At 39.1% G+C, this 18186-nt stretch overlaps 1 protein-coding gene across 1 annotated transcript in view; it reads right to left on the minus strand.

The window, feature by feature from the left end:
• The window catches only part of ophn1 (oligophrenin 1), an 83174-nt gene that overhangs the window by 13830 nt on the left and 51158 nt on the right, over window positions 1-18186 (minus strand). Inside the window, exons 20-22 of the mRNA XM_072676628.1 lie at window positions 9532-9894; window positions 7885-8020; window positions 3530-3580 (exon numbers count right to left, since the gene is read on the minus strand). Coding sequence (XP_072532729.1) covers window positions 3530-3580; window positions 7885-8020; window positions 9532-9894 — 550 coding nt within the window. The remainder of the gene's footprint in view (window positions 1-3529; window positions 3581-7884; window positions 8021-9531; window positions 9895-18186) is intronic.

Below are 18186 nucleotides of genomic sequence, written 5' to 3' on the forward strand. Positions count from 1 at the left end.
ACTTAGTGACTCATTGTTATCCAAAACATAGACTAAAGTATAGTAAATACAGTATGTAAAGTATGAGTACTGTATCACAATCTAACTAAATTAAAAGAGCAGAAACTGTACTATAGTGAAAGTATGAGTACTGTATCACAGTCTAACTCAATTAAAAGAGCATAAATAGTACTGTAGTGAAAGTAGGAGTACTGTATCACAGTCTAACTCAATTAAAAGAGCAGAAACTGTACTATAGTGAAAGTAGGAGCACTGTATCACAGTCTAACTCAATTAAAAGAGCAGAAACTGTACTATAGTGAAAGTATGATACTGTATCACAGTCTAACTCAATTAAAAGAGCATAAATAGTACTATAGTGAAAGTAGGAGTACTGTATCACAGTCTAACTCAATTAAAAGAGCATAAATAGTACTATAGTGAAAGTAGGAGCACTGTATCACAGTCTAACTCAATTAAAAGAGCAGAAACTGTACTATAGTGAAAGTATGATACTGTATCACAATCTAACTCAATTAAAAGAGCAGAAACTGTACTATAGTGAAAGTATGGATACTGTATCACAGTCTAACTCAATTAAAAGAGCAAAAACTGTACTATAGTAAAGGTATGGATACTGTATCTAATCTAACCCAATTAAAAGAGCGGATACTGTACTATAGTGAAAGTATGATACTGTATCACAGACTTAGTGACTCACTGTTATCCAAAACATAGACTAAAGTATAGTAAATACAGTATGTAAAGTATGAGTACTGTATCACAATCTAACTCAATTAAAAGAGCAGAAACTGTACTATAGTGAAAGTATGAGTACTGTACCACAATCTAACTCAATTAAAAGAGCAGAAACTGTACTATAGTGAAAGTATGATACTGTATCACAATCTAACTCAATTAAAAGAGCAGAAACTGTACTATAGTGAAAGTAGGAGTACTGTATCACAGTCTAACTCAATTAAAAGAGCAGAAACTGTACTATAGTGAAAGTATGAGTCCTGTATCACAGTCTAACTCAATTAAAAGAGCAGAAACTGTACTATAGTGAAAGTATGATACTGTATCACAATCTAACTCAATTAAAAGAGCAGAAACTGTACTATAGTGAAAGTATGGATACTGTATCACATTCTAAATTGATGTGAAACACATGGGCTACTTCTTTTGTTACACAGCAATGACCTAAGATGATGACCACACCTCTGAGGAAGTTAATTTGGTAAAGCTTGAGTTCTTGGCTGATAACAGTTCTGGCATGGTTGGTGCCAATGGGCATGACTGGGTAGTACCCTCGTATCTGTAGTTTTTGGTGACACTATCACAGCTGTGTCGGGCGATATGCTGGGCAGTACGCCACCTTCATTTTTGGCTCAGGGTAATCTTCCCTTCTGCTGCTACATAAACAAGTGGACGGTTGCAAATGTTAACATAGAGGTGTTAGCTTAAAACTCAAAACCAAAAGAAGGTTTTATTAATAACACTAATGTTGCTAATAATAAATAAAAACAAGTCCTTGGTCAGCATTGCAGACTATAGCAATCAGCTAGCATTAAACTATTATAGACATACAGTGCCTAAAAAGGTATTAACAAACTTAGATGGTTATCCTCTTTTATTGATTTTAGAAACAGAATCATGGTCTATATAATTTGGCTTTACAAGAATTTACAGGAAGTGTTAATGTCAAGGAGAAAACTAAATTATGCAAAGTAATGTCAATAAAAAAAAAATCTATGATTGTAAAACTGCATAATTATTTTCCCCCTTTAAATTGACTGAGCTCATTTAACAGAGGCCCAGGCAATTTCTGCTAGTGGTCCGACAATAGTCAAATGGAGATCACCTAGAGCAGGCTGTCCTTACAAACTGAATGACTGCACAAGAAGCAGAGTAGTGAGGAAGGCCACCAAGACACTCATCACTACTCTAAAGGAGGTATAGACTTAAGCAGCTAAAATGGGATGGAAATTCAGAATGTGTTATTTTAAGGATAAAGCAGGAAAAACACAACAACACTGACATTTTCCAGAATTTGTATTTAAGTGCCTATATAATGGATAAATAGATAAACGTAATAGTATGTTTTTTGTCAATTTCGGGACCTCCCTACTCTTTCCTAGGGCCTGAAGAGTTAATTAAGTGGTCCTTGACCCCACCCCAAACTTCCCCCTGTGTTTTGCACTTGAATTTGTAGGAGCCTTCTAAAAGCAGCATGGTCACACTGAACCATTAAATGAACAAAAAAACAAAACACTATTAAAATATTGTCTGTGATGTTTATTAGTGAAGATCTATATTTGCTAACATTAATCTTTTTCAGTGTTTTATTCCTCAATCCATTCTCTCTACAGTGTGCTATGTCCAAACTTTCAGCCTCTAGCGTGTATCTGTAATATTTGTTTCGACTGTTCTGGCATTGTAGCTGTAATGGGAGAAGTAAAAAGCGAAGATTGATGGATATCCTGACTAGCTCGGTAGAAATGAAGCATCTGGGGTTCATGTAAGGTAACAGGATTTCAAGTTACAATTGTAAAACAAAGTTTGGAATGGTTTCCAAAACAGCAATACGTGTACGAGAAAATGCATGACTGAGTGTGTGTGTGTATGTGTGTGTGTGTCCAGGTTTTATTTGGTCTGATACACAAATCTATCCACCCAGCGGCCCTGTAAACCAAAGCCTCAAAAGAAGGTGATCCATCTAAAGCACATAAAACTCTCTCTTAGCACTAAGAGCTTTAGGAGGGAATCTAGAAGACCAGCAGCTGGAAATAAGACACACACCAATAATCTGGATTTTGTAGCGGTGTAATGACTCATGACATTGAGATTTTAATTCAGTATGAAGGTTTTTAAATATCTTTTCAAAAATAAATAAATAAATAATAATAATAATAATAATATTTTAAATGTGTAAATGTTTCAGTTTAGTAATGTTGCTTATTTATTAATCAGAGCTTCATATTCTGGATATTAATGATATTAAAACTTCATTCTGGATATTAATGTTATTAGAACTTAATTCTGGATATTAATGTTATTAGAGCTTCATTGTGGATATTAATGATATTAGAACTTCATTGTGGATATTAATGATATTAGAGCTTCATTCTGGATATTAATGATATTAAAGCTTCATTCTGGATATTAATGTTATTAAAGCTTCATTCTGGATATGAATGTTATTAGAGCTTCATTCTGGATATGAATGTTATTAGAGCTTCATTCTGGATATTTATGTTATTAGAACTTCATTCTGGATATTAATGTTATTAGAACTTCATTCTGGATATTAATGATATTAAAGCTTTATTCTGGATATTAATGTTATTAGAACTTCATTCTGGATATTAATGATATTAGAGCTTCATTCTGGATGCTGGATACTCTGGAAGTTTTAGTCAGTTTAGCATGATCTACAGCTTAGTTAATCATCCTAGATTTATTAGACTTCAAACATTGGTTTAAATGTTTGAATGGTAGAGGATTAAAGTCGCTCAAAAGGCCCACAAACACAAACAGAGGCACATACCTTCCGGCCTGTCTGGAAGCGTTCTCAAAAAACTTGGTTTTGGAAGCGACGCTGTGGAAAAAGAAAGAGGAAAATTTTCATCAGGCCAAGCTTTGGTATATGCTTGATGCATCACCTTCACAGTGCATAAATAAAAAAAATAAAATCAGAGAACACACATATTTCACTTCTCACTCGCCTGTGATTGCACTCAGACACATTACTTACGAAGACGTCCTGCCTCCATGGACTTTTAAAAGTCTAAGACTCTTTCCATTAACTTTACTGAACCCTGTCCAGGTGGCATCTCTCCAAAGAGGAAATGTACCTCCACTTTCAGATCTGTTCATGTCACCAGTGGCATCCCAGCTGACCATCTCAGTTTCGCATTGCCTCTTTCCATAGGCTCCCTAGTGGTCATTTTGCTGGCGTAATGGAACTGTACTGTTTGATTGTGTATTACTGGTGGAAATCTGCTTACAGTTCACACATGTTCACACAGTAGAACAGATCAGTGTGTAGAATCAATCAGCTCTTTTTGTGAACTGGCATGTTTTTATTGCTGTATAAACAAATTTATGAGGCTTTCATTCTTGTTGGATGGGCTGTTTTTTTGTATAGTTTGGATCAGTTTGGAATTGAGAGTTTTTGATATTGACATAAAAATATATACATATACGTTGAGCTTTGTTATATCACCTTCTTTACAAAACAAGTAAATGCAGCAACATCACTGAGACATTAATAGAGGAAAGGAGATTAAACGGCAGTAATGATGGCAACTTGTGGGTTATGTGTGGTTATGTGTGGAAAACATTAGGCTTTTTTATTGCATTGCAAAAGGTCAGCATCAAGATAAAAAAAAGTTGTCTGTTAATATGATGCCACAATTTTAACCAATAAGATTCTTCCAAAAAGAAAAATGATTTTGAATTATAATGTTGGAATCTCCCTATTGGGGGTGGTAATAGGGCACTATTTAAGCAGATCAATAAACTACAGTGAGAGCTAGCCAGGCTAGCTACAGTACAGCCTCCATACATGGTGTGGGTAGTTTCACACAGTGTTACTGTAACTAATACTCATTAAATCAATAAAATTAATACCCACCATTCATTCACAACAGCTCATTGTTTGTACACAGGTTGATCAGGTTGTTCTGTAGATGTGATGGAAATAAAACCTAGTTTGATGGAGCCAAAATGTGCTGGTCTACTTTGTGGTGTGGTGTATTGATGCATGGTATGGATGAAAGTTAGAAAGCTTGTCTGCTTCAAACAACATAGAGCTGTATTGAATTAGTAGCATTTGTATGTTTTCGTCAGACTGTTTAATGACTGTTCCAGCTCCTCCCTCAGTCTGTTACAGGTAACCCTGCATATGGGGTAAGTTGTAGCTTGCAGTCGCTCTGATTTCAGCTGAACTGTTCTGAAACGTCTGAGCTGGAAATGAAGTTTACATTTTCATTTGTAGATATTATGTATCTATCTATGTATAAAAATGTATAAGATTTATTATTAAATACTAGCTGAGTGTCCTACCTTGATAGTCTCTTTTTTAACGTAAAAAAAAGTTAGGTCACAATAAAGCAAGCACATGGGTTTCTACTGCACTTTTGAAAAACAGCCTTCAATTTGGCATTGGCTGATCACAGCTCCAGTCCCCTCCTACCTGCACACAAACAAAGACTGGGAAAATCAGTTTATAGCTTAGTCTATCAGTGGAGTGAGCGATGCTATCTTCAGACTTCAGGACTGCTTTAAAAATCACTGATTGGCAGGCAGGCGGACAGGCAGTGACAACAGCAAACACCCTGGCCCCGATCACAAGCTCCAATTCCTGGAATGGATGTTCAAACTGTGAGCTCCAACCGCCCTCTACAGTTATGGAGACCCATCATCTCTCCATACATCAGTGCCTTAAACGTCAATGTTAAATCATTTCCTAACCAGGAGCTCTGGGTCATTGCTGACGTCCACGTTCCAGAACCACTAGGACTTATGGATTTCTTTTTTTGTTTTGACTGAAGTGCTAAATTTTGTGGTGGCAAGTATTATTTTTAATGTAGAACCAGATCAAATGTAGCCTAGTCAGTTCCTCTCAAAACAGGACATTATATATACATATTTTATAGATTTTCTGCCCTCTGGGGTCCATGCTCTCACAACTTGCAACTTGCAATATTCGGCCATGGAATATATTACATATTTTATTCAAAGCCAATATATTTACATCTAGACTTGGCAATGTACCGTATCTCTTGACTGTACAGTACCTGAAGACAGTTAAAATGAACTAAAATTATATATTTACTTTTATAATTACAGCAAGTATAGTTACAAATGCAGGTCTGTAAATAGACACTGCTTTAGGCAATGAGAAAACAGAGAACATGATCATGAGATTTGATCACAGCTCAGATCGTGTGACACATACAGCCTCCATCAGTTTTCTCTGTTTTGTGAGGCTCTACTGTTGGCTAAACTGGCAACTACATTTAGAAACAAAACAAAATGGGATGGCAGAATCACGTGGCATCATCATATTTTCCCAAAACTTAAGGATGAATGGAGCGAAATATAGGGAAATACCTCAAGACACCTATAGGTTTGCTAAAAATTACAGCTTGGGAGAATGTTCACCTTTCATCAGGGCAATGAATGATGGAAACCCAACACAGTCAGCAAAGTGGGTGGAAACCCACCACAAAACACTTATCTTAGCAGGGCACTTTATATATTATATTACTTTACAAATGTGTTGGAGCTTCATGTGTTATCCTTCCCCCTCCCAGCTTGGTGACACTGTGTGATGGAGGCACCCTCGCTAGTGGGTGGAATTATCCACAACTAAATTAAGGAGAAAGCTGGGTGAAGACATTCGGCAGCCTCCAGTGCCTCACCTGACTTCACCTGGTCTCTCAACATCAACACAGTTGTAAGGGTTTGCCCGACAGCTACTCTGCTTCCTGCCGAGGCTCTAAACGCTTGGCCTGGCCCCAAAAATCCTTGCCAACTTCTACAGATGCACCACAGAGAGCATCCTGACCGTTGGTACCACCGCCTGTTATGACAGCTGTGACCGCAGAGCTCTCCAGGGAATGGTGAGAACAGCAGAGCTCATCACAAGAAACAAACTTCTGGACTTATGGGATGTTTACTGGTCACAATGCCCAGGGAAGGATCGCTAAATCACAGAGTAGTACCCAGAACACAGTCTAGTTTGCAGGCTGCCATCTGGCAGGCAGCACCGCAGCATCCTGTCAAGGACAAGCGGGCTGAAGAGTAGCTTCGGCCTGCAGGATATCAGGCTACCGAACAGGCTATGCTTCTTTCTAACAGCAGCACTGTCACTTCATTTATACATTTAACTGTCAATCCTCCTGTTCACTAGTTACTTTATAGACAATGTTTATTGACAACTGCTGTCTCTTTATAGGCCAGTGTTGCCTTTTTTATTATTTTGGCCTTTTTAGAAACAGTGATAAAGTCTTTTTCACAGACAGGCCGTGCCACATAACATAGGACAGCATGTAAAATAGGAGAGGCCTCTTTTTTATTAGATGTTTATGCTTCTATCATATTTAACTTTTATTCAGAAGTCAATTTACAGCCGTGTGCTGAAGTGTGGACACCCCTGTTCAAACAAACCTAAATATGACATTTTCTGTACATTTTAGGCAGTTTCTATTTTTTTACAGGATTTAAAATACTGGAAAAAAAGTAAAACATAACATAGAAAATGTGCCATAATCTTTGTACACAGCACATTTTAGGTTTTATTATTTTCCAATCTGTTAAATTCAGTAAATACATAAACCTCATTTTATTTCAATTGTATTGTATTTTTATTGGTCTATTCATCATCAAATTCTGACACAACGTAAGGACAGCTGGTGTTTCCAAATTACAATGAATGATTACAAGAAAATGACATATGAGGTTTTGTTCTGATAGCAGCAATATATACACACTCACATCTATTAGGACTAGAATAAAGTTTTCTAAAGAAAGTTAACACACTGTTTTCATCCAACAAATGATGCCATGATGAAAAAACTCGGGTTTGGCTGCAGTTGTGGCTTTAGGGAAATGTGACTTGGATGGGAAAAGCAGAACAGTTATATGGCAAAGTTCAAAGCTGTATTTAAGCGACCGTTTAACGACCACTGCCCTTTTTTCCCTTGGAAGAAGAAAGCTCTGGTCAGTCTGGAGCCAGAACACACACACACACACACACACACACACAGTTTGTCATGCTTTTTTTCTCAAATTTTTTATTTGCTGTGCGTAATTGAACTTTTATCAGATCCAGTTCCATGGATTATCCTGCTTCTCCGCGTATATGTGTCTTTGTGTGTGTGAGTGTGTACTCACTATGATGCTGATGAGTCCTCACTGGATACTTTCTGATTGGCTGGGCAGCGCATGGGTGGGTCTGGGGGCCGTGTGGGGGGACGGCATATGGAAGTCTTCTCCTGGAGAGGACGACCTTTCAAACACTCGCTCTCTGCTACACTCACACACACACACACACACACACACACACACACACACACACACACACACACACACACACACAGGTTTGAGTTGCTTCTGGAGCTCCACATATGTTGAACACAAACTTTCCTCTTGGCCTTTATTTATAGGTTCTAATTGCAAAGATACTGCTGATCTATCACCTTGATTGTTGCTATGCCAACACCATAGACTAAAGTGTTTGGTATCAAGTTCACAAGTTCGCAAAACTCAAAGTGTATGTAACATTTTCAGGATTTGAAAATTGCTTTTGGGGTGCAAGAAGTCATCAGTTGTACATATGTTCATGTTCTATTATTAACTGTGTTATTTTTGTAAACACTTTAATTGATGATGAGCAGCTGAGCTTCAAACTAGTTTTTAAACAAACAAGGAGATTTACGTTTAAGCAACACTAGTGCTGCAGTTCTCAGATCAGTTCTCAAAACCTACTACAAAGTCTTGGTTTTGCCTCTACTACAATGTTTTGGTGCTGATTTGGACTTTAGTCCTGGTCTTGACTCGACTACTGCAAAGTCTCTGTCTTGACTCAGACTTGGCTACAACAAAGTCTCTGCCTTAACTCAGACTTGACTACTAAAAAGTCTCTGTCTTGACTTGGACTAGACTAGTACAAAGTCTCAGCCTTAATGCGAGACTTGACTGCTGAACAGTCTGTCTTGACTCGGACTTGGCTACGACAATGTTTCTGTCTTGACTCAGACTTGACTACTACAAAAACTCGGCCTTAACTCAGACTTGGCTACGACAAAGTCTTTGTCTTGACTCGAACTTGACTACTACAAAGTCTCGGCCTTAACTCAGACTTGACTACTAAAAAGTCTCTGTCTTGACTTAGACTAGACTAGCACAAAGTCTCAGCCTTAACTCGAGACTTGACTACTGAACAGTCTGTCTTGACTCGGACTTGGCTACGACAATGTTTCTGTCTTTACTCGTACTTGACTACTACAAAGTCTCGGCCTCAACTCAGACTTGACTACTGAACAGTCTCTGTCTTGACTCGGACTTGGCTATGACAAAGTCTCTGTCTTGACTCAAACTTGATTACTACAAAGTCTCTGCCTTAACTCAGACTTGACTACTAAAAAGTCTCTGTCGACTCAAACTTGAAGACTTGACTACTAAAAAGTCTCTGTCTTGACTCAGACTTAAAGACTTGACTACTAAAAAGTCTCTGTCTTGACTCAGACTAGACTAGTACAAAGTCTTGGTCTTTACTCAGACTCAACTACTGAACAGTCTCTGTCTTGACTCAGACTAGACTAGTACAAAGTCTTGGTGTTAAGTCAAACTTTGCTACAAGGCTATGCTGTTTACTCTGACTTGACTACAGAACAAAGTCTTAGTCTTGACTCAAATTTAACCACTACAAAGTCTCAAAGCTGCAACCCTTCATTCACCTATGGAGAAAATTATTACCCCCTCAGTTAAAAGTGATTCCAGAAACAGCATGCATATAAGAGGCTTCTTGTTATTGGTTACCGTCTCTGGTTGTCGGGACAAATCGTGGTGGTGGTGGCTTCCTGGCCTGGAAAGACTGGGTGCGGCTTACTGTCACTCCGGACTCCCCATTGGCCATCACCGAGCCATCTAACCTTTGACCGCCATCCTGTGTCTTTGGAGCCCCCTTGGAGGGCTCAGGTTTAGGCAAGACAGAGAGACGCTGTGGTGGGGCACGGGATGGAGGAGAGGAGCGAGACAGCGCCGGAGGGGATGAAGGAGGGATGGAAGGCGGAGCCATGGTGGGAGGGGCTAATTTAGTCCTTTGGTGTGGCACTGGACTGGCAAGGCTGAGATCACCACCAGAATCTGGACCATTATGAGTGGAACCATTCAGCTCTCGGCCTGTAAAAGAGAGTTAGGGATGGTATTTAATTATGAAGAGAACTGTCCATTTAATAGAAAATAGTGATTAAAGTACTATATTTTAAATAACTTTCTGCTGTAAAATATACATACAAATAATAATCCTCATCATCATAATCATAATATCAACAACACTTTGCGTTGTATTGTATAATTTTATATGATATCTATTTTAGAAAATAAATATGGAAATATTTATACAATGTAGATTTAAATGTGTTTGTGTGCTTTATTCAATAAAAAGAAAGTAAAGAAAGGACCCATTGATTGAAAAAGTTTATTATGGAAACCGTGTACACAGAGAAGCCTTTGTTCTATTTGTTGTGCCTATTTTTTTTTCCAGAACAAATAATAAACAACATTTGGATCTGGGTACTGCGGTTACTCGCAGTGCCTTGATGCCCACAGTGTGTTCAACTTTATATGTCAGACCCAAGCCCATGTGATATAAAGCATGACTTCTGTGAATGAGAGAGTGTATCTGTGTATGTGTGCGTGTATGCATGCCATGGTACACATTACATTCTTGATTATATCTGTAATTATGCAATGAAAGCTGATAATATAAACTGCTAATGTATATGTATTTATTTATTTATTTAAATATAAAACCATTAAGTCTTGTTTCACGCTATCTCTACTGCTGGCACAAGCTACAATAACCAACATCACTTTGGGGAAACTAAGGAAACGATGGTGTAATTGTAGGTTAATTCAGTAGTTCCTCACCAGTAACTCTGGATTAACTCTGAAATAGCTCTCGGGTACCTGTGGGTAAATTCTGGAGTAACTACTGTAATTGTAAGGTACATTTACAGTAACTAGAGTTATTGCTGGGGTAACAGTAGAGTAACCCAGCTGACAGGACTGACTGTAGAGTAACTGCACGTTAGAGAGTAGCAAGTCTGAAGGAAATCTTTAGTAATTTGATCATTCTAGAGTAACAGGGAGGTTATTTGGGTGGAGTGAAACACTGTCTGACCATAGGTAGATGTTTCTGATAAAGCGTCCACAAACTGGAAGTACAAAGTATGGTGTTTGTAATATAGTGACCAATAAATGGAAGCACAAGGTAGGTGTTTCTAATAAATTGGCCAGTGAGTAAAGCATTTTTCATAAAGTGGCCAATAAGTAGAAAGAAAAGGGTATGGGAAAGATAAGTACTTTGTTGAGCATTAAAAAAGTGTAGCGCTACTCCACTACTCTAACCCTAATGGTCTTGAATACAGCGCTAGATTAAAGGTTGCTTTATATGAAGGAATGCTAATAGAGCTAATAATGAGAATCACCACCAATAACCACAATAACATCATGCTAACTGAAGGCTACCAGCTTTCACTCACTGTTAGCAACACTAGCATGTGTGGTCACCTAAGTGGAACAGTGAAGTCTAATGCAGCATCCTGCCAGTACAACGTCTGTTGTGAGTTTATTCCAGCTTTATCTTTTTTTTTTTTTTTTTTTTTTAGAAGGATTTTATTTTGGGGGGCTCTTTGTGGACTCTCCTTGTTTGGACTCACTTACAGGAAAGTTCTCTCATTACTATTTATAAACCAGACTCCTTAGACCACCCTGTTGAATGCAGCCCAACACCAAATAACTTTGGTGAGCTTGAGAGAACTGTAGATAATGAAAAATGGGAATTCTGGCGTCAATATTTGCAGACGTCTAAAGATTAAAGATTTCCCTCACTGAACATTACTACACTAAATAGTTCTGATAATGCTGTCTGAGACACTGTTTTATCATTGTTTTGAGAGGACTGTCATTAAAACGGTAAAGGGATGCATGCAGGGTGTCCAGATTTCTCTACACTGAGGGTGGATTTGGTGCGAAACTGTTCATTGAGGAGATACTTACCGACTGTACCGATTTCTACAATGAACTGCTTCACACCAAACCACTCTGAATGAGTTCATCTCAAACACTGAATCATACAGATTATTAATATAAAAATGATGGAAATCCTGTTTGTCTAAAGTACTAAAAATCATTCTTATGTTTATTATTATGTTAGTTTGTCCAATTACTTTTGAGTCTGTGAAAACAGAGGTTCTTTACAATGAACCATTACACACCAAACATAATCTGAATCTCAAACACTGAATGATGCAGGTCATTTTGGAAAAAAAAAGAAAAATTAGTAAAATAATGGATGGCTCTAACGGCTCACTGAATTTCAGCATGGTACTGTAAGAGGATGCCACTGTTGTAAGTTTCTTTCCTCCTACATATTCACCATCAACTGTGAAAGGCTTTATTGAGAAGTGGAGGTATTTAGAAATCACAGTAACTCAGCCACAAGTGGCAGACCACATAAAGTTACACAAACTGAGATGCATGGTGCATGAAAGTCACCAACACTCTGTTGACTCAATAACTGCAGAGCTCCAAACTTCCTCTGGCACTAACATCAGCACAAAACTATGCACCAGGAGCATCACGGCATGGATTTCTATGGCCAAGCAGCTGCATGCAAGCCTTACATCACCAAGAAGTGCATTGTGCAAACTGTAAAGTTTGGTGGAGGAGGGATAATGCTGTAGGGCTGTTTCTCAGGAGCTGGCCTAGGCCCCTTATTTCCAGTTAGGTTAACATTCCAGTTAACATTAATCTTAATGTTTCAGCATTCCAAGACATTTTGGACAACTGTATGCATCCAACTTTGTGAAAACAGATTGGGATAGGCTCCTGTCTGTTCCAGCATGACTGGGCCCCACTGCACACAGCAAGGTCCATAAAGGCATGGTTGGGTGAGTTTGATGTGGAAGAACTGGACTGGCCCGCACAGAGCCCTCACTTCAACCTAATCAAACACCTTTAGGGTGAACTACAACACAACACTTACCCAACATCAGTGTCTGACCTTGCAAATGCTCTTGTGGAAGACTGGGCAAAATCCTCTCATAGAGACACTCTCAAAATCTTGTAGAAAGCCATCTCAAGTGGAAGCTGTTAGAGCTGCAAAGCTGAGCCCAACACAATATTAATGCCTATGGATTTAGAATCTTATGTCATAATACATCCTGTATGTGTTGTGTGTAGGTGTCCAAATACATTTGTCCATACATATATTTACAAGTACATATAGTTGCAATAGAAATGATTGAACAAATCATTATAATTTCATTTGCGACTGTAAACGGGATTCCTGCTTGCGAAAATGTTCAAATACTTATGGATTTGACAGTGTGTGTTTTGGTGTAGATCTGACACCAAGGACAACAGCTATGTGTGTGAAGACACATTTTGCGAGCATGTTAGCTAGTCTAAACTTTATAGATTCTCTCTCTCTCTCTCTCTCTCTCTCTCTCTCTCTCTCTGTCTCTCTCTCTCTCACACACACACACACACTATCAGTAAAACTACCCAGCTGCATGAAAGCTAGCCAAAACCAGATGAACAACATCTGTGCACACACACACACACACACACACTTACACACACAGCAATACCAGCATTGTATTTTTACACACACACACACACACACACACACACACACACACACACACACACACACACACACACACACACAGTTTACCCTGACAAATTAGTGAGAATTTATGATGCACAAAAAAAAAAAACACCAAATGGTTTCATAACTTCCATAAACAAAAAACACACAAGCACAAAGACACACTATACCCACTAAAACACACACACACACACACACACACACACACACACACACAGTACCAGACATTTGGCCCGGCTCTTACTAAGCCCACATAAAAGCAGGTATTTTGTCACTCTGTTAATGATGAGACCGAGACATGCAACATTTAAAAACTGAGAAAATGAGAGTATCAAGAGTGTCAGGCGTGCCTTAGAGTGAGCATGCATGGTCAAAGTTCCAAACTGTACCATTCACTCCCTACTCCATACAGCCTATGCATGGAAACCATAGTGGATTTATTTATTTTTTGTGATGTCCCAAAAAACCAATGCATTAAGAGAACACTTCATATGAAAGATGGAGACAGAAGGACGTCATAACATACACGCAATCATAATACTGCATAACTCGACACTTTATGTCAGTTTGGCCACGCAAAATTATCCTACAGCAGTTTAACCTCTACCATTCAGCCTACAGCAGTTTAACCTCTACCATTCAGTCTACAGCAGTTTAACCTCTACCATTCAGCCTACAGCAGTTTAGCCTCTACCATTCAGTCTACAGCAGTTTAGCCTCTACCATTCAGTCTACAGCAGTTTAACTTCTACCATTCAGCCTACAGCAGTTTAACCTCTACCATTCAGTCTACAGCAGTTTAACCTCTACCATTCAGTCTACAGCAGTTTAACCTCTACCATTCAGTCTACAGCAGTTTAACCTCTACCATTCAGCCTACAGCAGTTTAACCTCTACCATTCAGCCTACAGCAGTTTAACCTCTACCATTCAGTCTACAGCAGTTTAGTCTCTACCATTCAGCCTACAGCAGTTTAACATCTACCATTCAGCCTACAGCAGTTTAACCTCTACCATTCAGCCTATAGCAGTTTAGCCTCTACCATTCAGCCCACAGCGGTTTAGCCTCTACCATTCAGCCCACAGCGGTTTAGCCTCTACCATTCAGCCCACAGCAGTTTAACCTCTACCATTCAGTCTACAGCAGTTTAACCTCTACCATTCAGTCTACAGCAGTTTAGCCTCTACTATTCAGCCTACAGCAGTTTAGCCTCTACCATTCAGCCTACAGCAGTTTAACCTCTACCATTCAGCCTACAGCAGTTTAGCCTCTACCATTCAGCCTTCAGCAGTTTAACCTCTACCATTCAGTCTACATCAGTTTAACCTCTACCATTCAGCCCACAGCGGTTTAGCCTCTACCATTCAGCCCACAGCAGTTTAGCCTCTACCATTCAGCCTACAGCAGTTTAACCTCTACCATTCAGTCTACAGCAGTTTAGCCTCTACCATTCAGCCTACAGCAGTTTAGCCTCTACCATTCAGCCTACAGCAGTTTAACCTCTACCATTCAGCCTACAGCAGTTTAGCCTCTACCATTCAGCCTACAGCAGTTTAACCTCTACCATTCAGCCTACAGCAGTTTAACCTCTACCATTCAGTCTACAGCAGTTTAACCTCTACCATTCAGTCTACATCAGTTTAACCTCTACCATTCAGCCTACATCAGTTTAACCTCTACCATTCAGCCTACAGCAGTTTAACCTCCACCATTCAGCCTACTGCAGTTTAACCTCCACCATTCAGCCTACAGCAGTTTAACCTCTACCATTCAGCCTACAGCAGTTTTGCCCTTTCTATTCAGTCTTCAGAAGTTTAGCCCCACCCATTCACACTTAAATTATAAGAAATGTGTTAGCTTGCTTTCTAAATGAGCGCAGACAATCAGAACAGAGCTCATTTACATGCATCAGTCACAGTAACAAAAATAGCCTGTTTAATTCTAAAAGATAAAGAGGTTAGGAAAATGATAATGTATTAATAATGTATTTTGTTTTCAGTAAATAAACACATGCAAACATAGGTGCACTTCAGGGGGTAATACACTTTAAAAAAAAAAAAAAAAAAAAAAAAAGGATATGGGCGCTTTAACACAAAGTGAAACTTTATTCCAGTGAGGTGAAGTGGCAAATGGAACAAAACAGCATCAGTTTAATCAACACACACACACACACACACACACTCACACTCACTGCCGTCTGCCGAAGAGCTCCACAGTGATGAATGCAGAGGCACATTAATTGATTAATAGGTACATCTGTGTTTTAACAAGAGTGAGAAAATAATGAATTTAAATATTAATCACAGTAACAGATTTATCAGCCAGGAGCAGGCGCTGAGCAGAAATGCAAACACACACTCACACACAAACGCACACAAACGCACACAAACGCACACAAACGCATACAGCACAAAGAAGCTGGCTAGAATTTTTACACTAATTTAAACTTGTTTACCATGGTTAAAGCCACAGCTCAGTCCACCCCCTACCCTCATTACCCCAAAGTACAAGAGTTCTTTGACTTGTAATGATAGTGGAACACTATTTGGTGCCCCCTGGCCCTCCATCTTTCCACTAACCATGACTCCGCCATCACATGATGCTACCGTTTTTTCTAAGGTATAAATGGTTTTGAAAAGGAGCCCGTTTTAATGAATTATGTTGGTTTTGGTTCATAAACTCATGCAAACATCATAAGTGCAAAAAATATACATTGTAAAAAATATATTCAAAGATATAGACTCATTAGCCCAAAGAGAAACCAGTGAGATGAAGCGAGAAATAGATCACAACATACAAATTTCCCTTTTAGCCTTTATCTATGACTCCCCCAGAGGTGAGGGTGAAGGCTAAAAAAACCAGCCTGTTTAAGTCTAAGGGATAGCACATGCTTCCTCTGAGAACCGTGATGCTCCACCACATCTTTTCAAACTGTTGCTAACTAAACACTACTGGGGCTCAACACATCATCTAATATCATCTAATACATCATCTAATAGACCCACATGCTGGATAGTACTTTGCTGTGTGATTGGGGAAGAGGGAGGGCCATCCTACCTAGCCAGAGAAAGCGAGACCAGTTATGCACTCACAAAGGCAGCACTTAGACAGCTGGGCCGCTCTGGAGCGACTGGTTGATTCCTCTGTCAGTTCTTATCTGTACTGCTCTGAACACATAGGCTCTAAAAAACTTTTTTTTTTGTATGGTGCAGTGTATTAAAGACAACACTGCAATACCACTGAACTGCAGTGTGAGTGTGTATCATGTTTCCAGAGAGGTGCCAGAGGGGTTTTTATATTTGATTTTTAGGTGAACGGTTTTAGGTGATCACTTTATGGTTAGGTATTTGATAGTGCAGCTGATCACAGATCAGTGTGAAAGCAGTTTATACGGAAGTATGCTCACATACACACACACAAAAGAAAACCTGAGGTAAAATTTTTAGTTGGTGGACATGCATTCTATGTATAACACGGCATGACACATCATGAATATTTAGAGCTTATAACCCACAGATCTAGTTCATATAACAGTGTTATAAATGAAACAAACACCCCTCATGTTAAAAAGAAAACTTATGTCAGTACATCTTAAAACATCTTATGTCACCTTAATATTGCTGACTTTGTTCATAAACACTCAAACATTGCTCTATGAATGTTATGCATGTGTTATATAGTCCCTATGTAGGCAGCCTTCAAATAAAGTGTTACCAAATGTTCACACTACCCTCCTAACAAATCGATTTCTTCCAGGGTTCTTTTAGTAAAGGCGTGGCTTTATATAGAACCATGAAAATTCAAAGAAGCATTTGGATGCTTTGGATACCTTGAAGATTCTTCTATAAAGCACTAAAAACAGTCCCACTATTGTTACTGGGTCAAAGAACCTTTTTTGTTTGTTAGTTGGACAGTCAAAAACATAGTATACAGTAATGGGGAAGACACACACACACACACACTATCAAGCACACTATCACACACCACAAACTGCACAGGCCACTTTCAGACACACTACCTCTGCGCACTACAGCCGGAGCGAGCATCACGGCAGAGCACCCTACACACAGTGCGGAACCTAGAGAACAGTGGTACCTGCTCACTGCTGTCCTCTGCTTTCGGCACCAGGCAATCTAAGCAAAACAGGTTCTACACAGCACTAAAAAGGCTCTTATACTATATTGAAGCATTTTTCTATAAAGAAATATCAACACAATGCTTTCCGAGGATCCATTCAACCAGGCAACAAACTATTCAAGCATCCAAATGGCTTAGTGGTCATGGTTTGGCATAGAACCATTAGCTTTCCTACAGACCCACTGAAGAAACCTTTTCTAACAATGGTAGAGCCCTTTTTTGGTGCTTTATAGAGCCATTTTTTAATAGAACCATTCGAGCATCCATGTGGTCCTCAGACCTGTCATGGTTCTACATAGAACAACTGATTTTTACTAAAGAGACCTTTGAAGAAACCTTTATTTTAAGAGTGCACTGAAAAATGATCTTTCACTCGTACTGAGAGCCCTTTCTTGGTGCTGCACAGAACCATTTTTTACAAGGCATCACACAATAAGATCAGAGCTGGAAGAGTGAAGGCTACACGAGCTTCCTCCGAGACACTAAAAACTGCCGCCAACACAACCCCACTGGAGCTCAACACGCTTGGAGGAGAACACAAAAACAGACACCTGTCCTGCCTAGCATCACACTGAGTGATGAGAGAGAGGGAAGGTCATCATTTTAGTATTTTCCCACCCAGAGAGAGCTCCTGGAACTCCTGGACGTTTCGATATTGG

The sequence above is a fragment of the Salminus brasiliensis genome, chromosome 1 (genome assembly GCF_030463535.1).
Source record: "Salminus brasiliensis chromosome 1, fSalBra1.hap2, whole genome shotgun sequence".
NCBI lineage: Eukaryota > Metazoa > Chordata > Actinopteri > Characiformes > Bryconidae > Salminus > Salminus brasiliensis.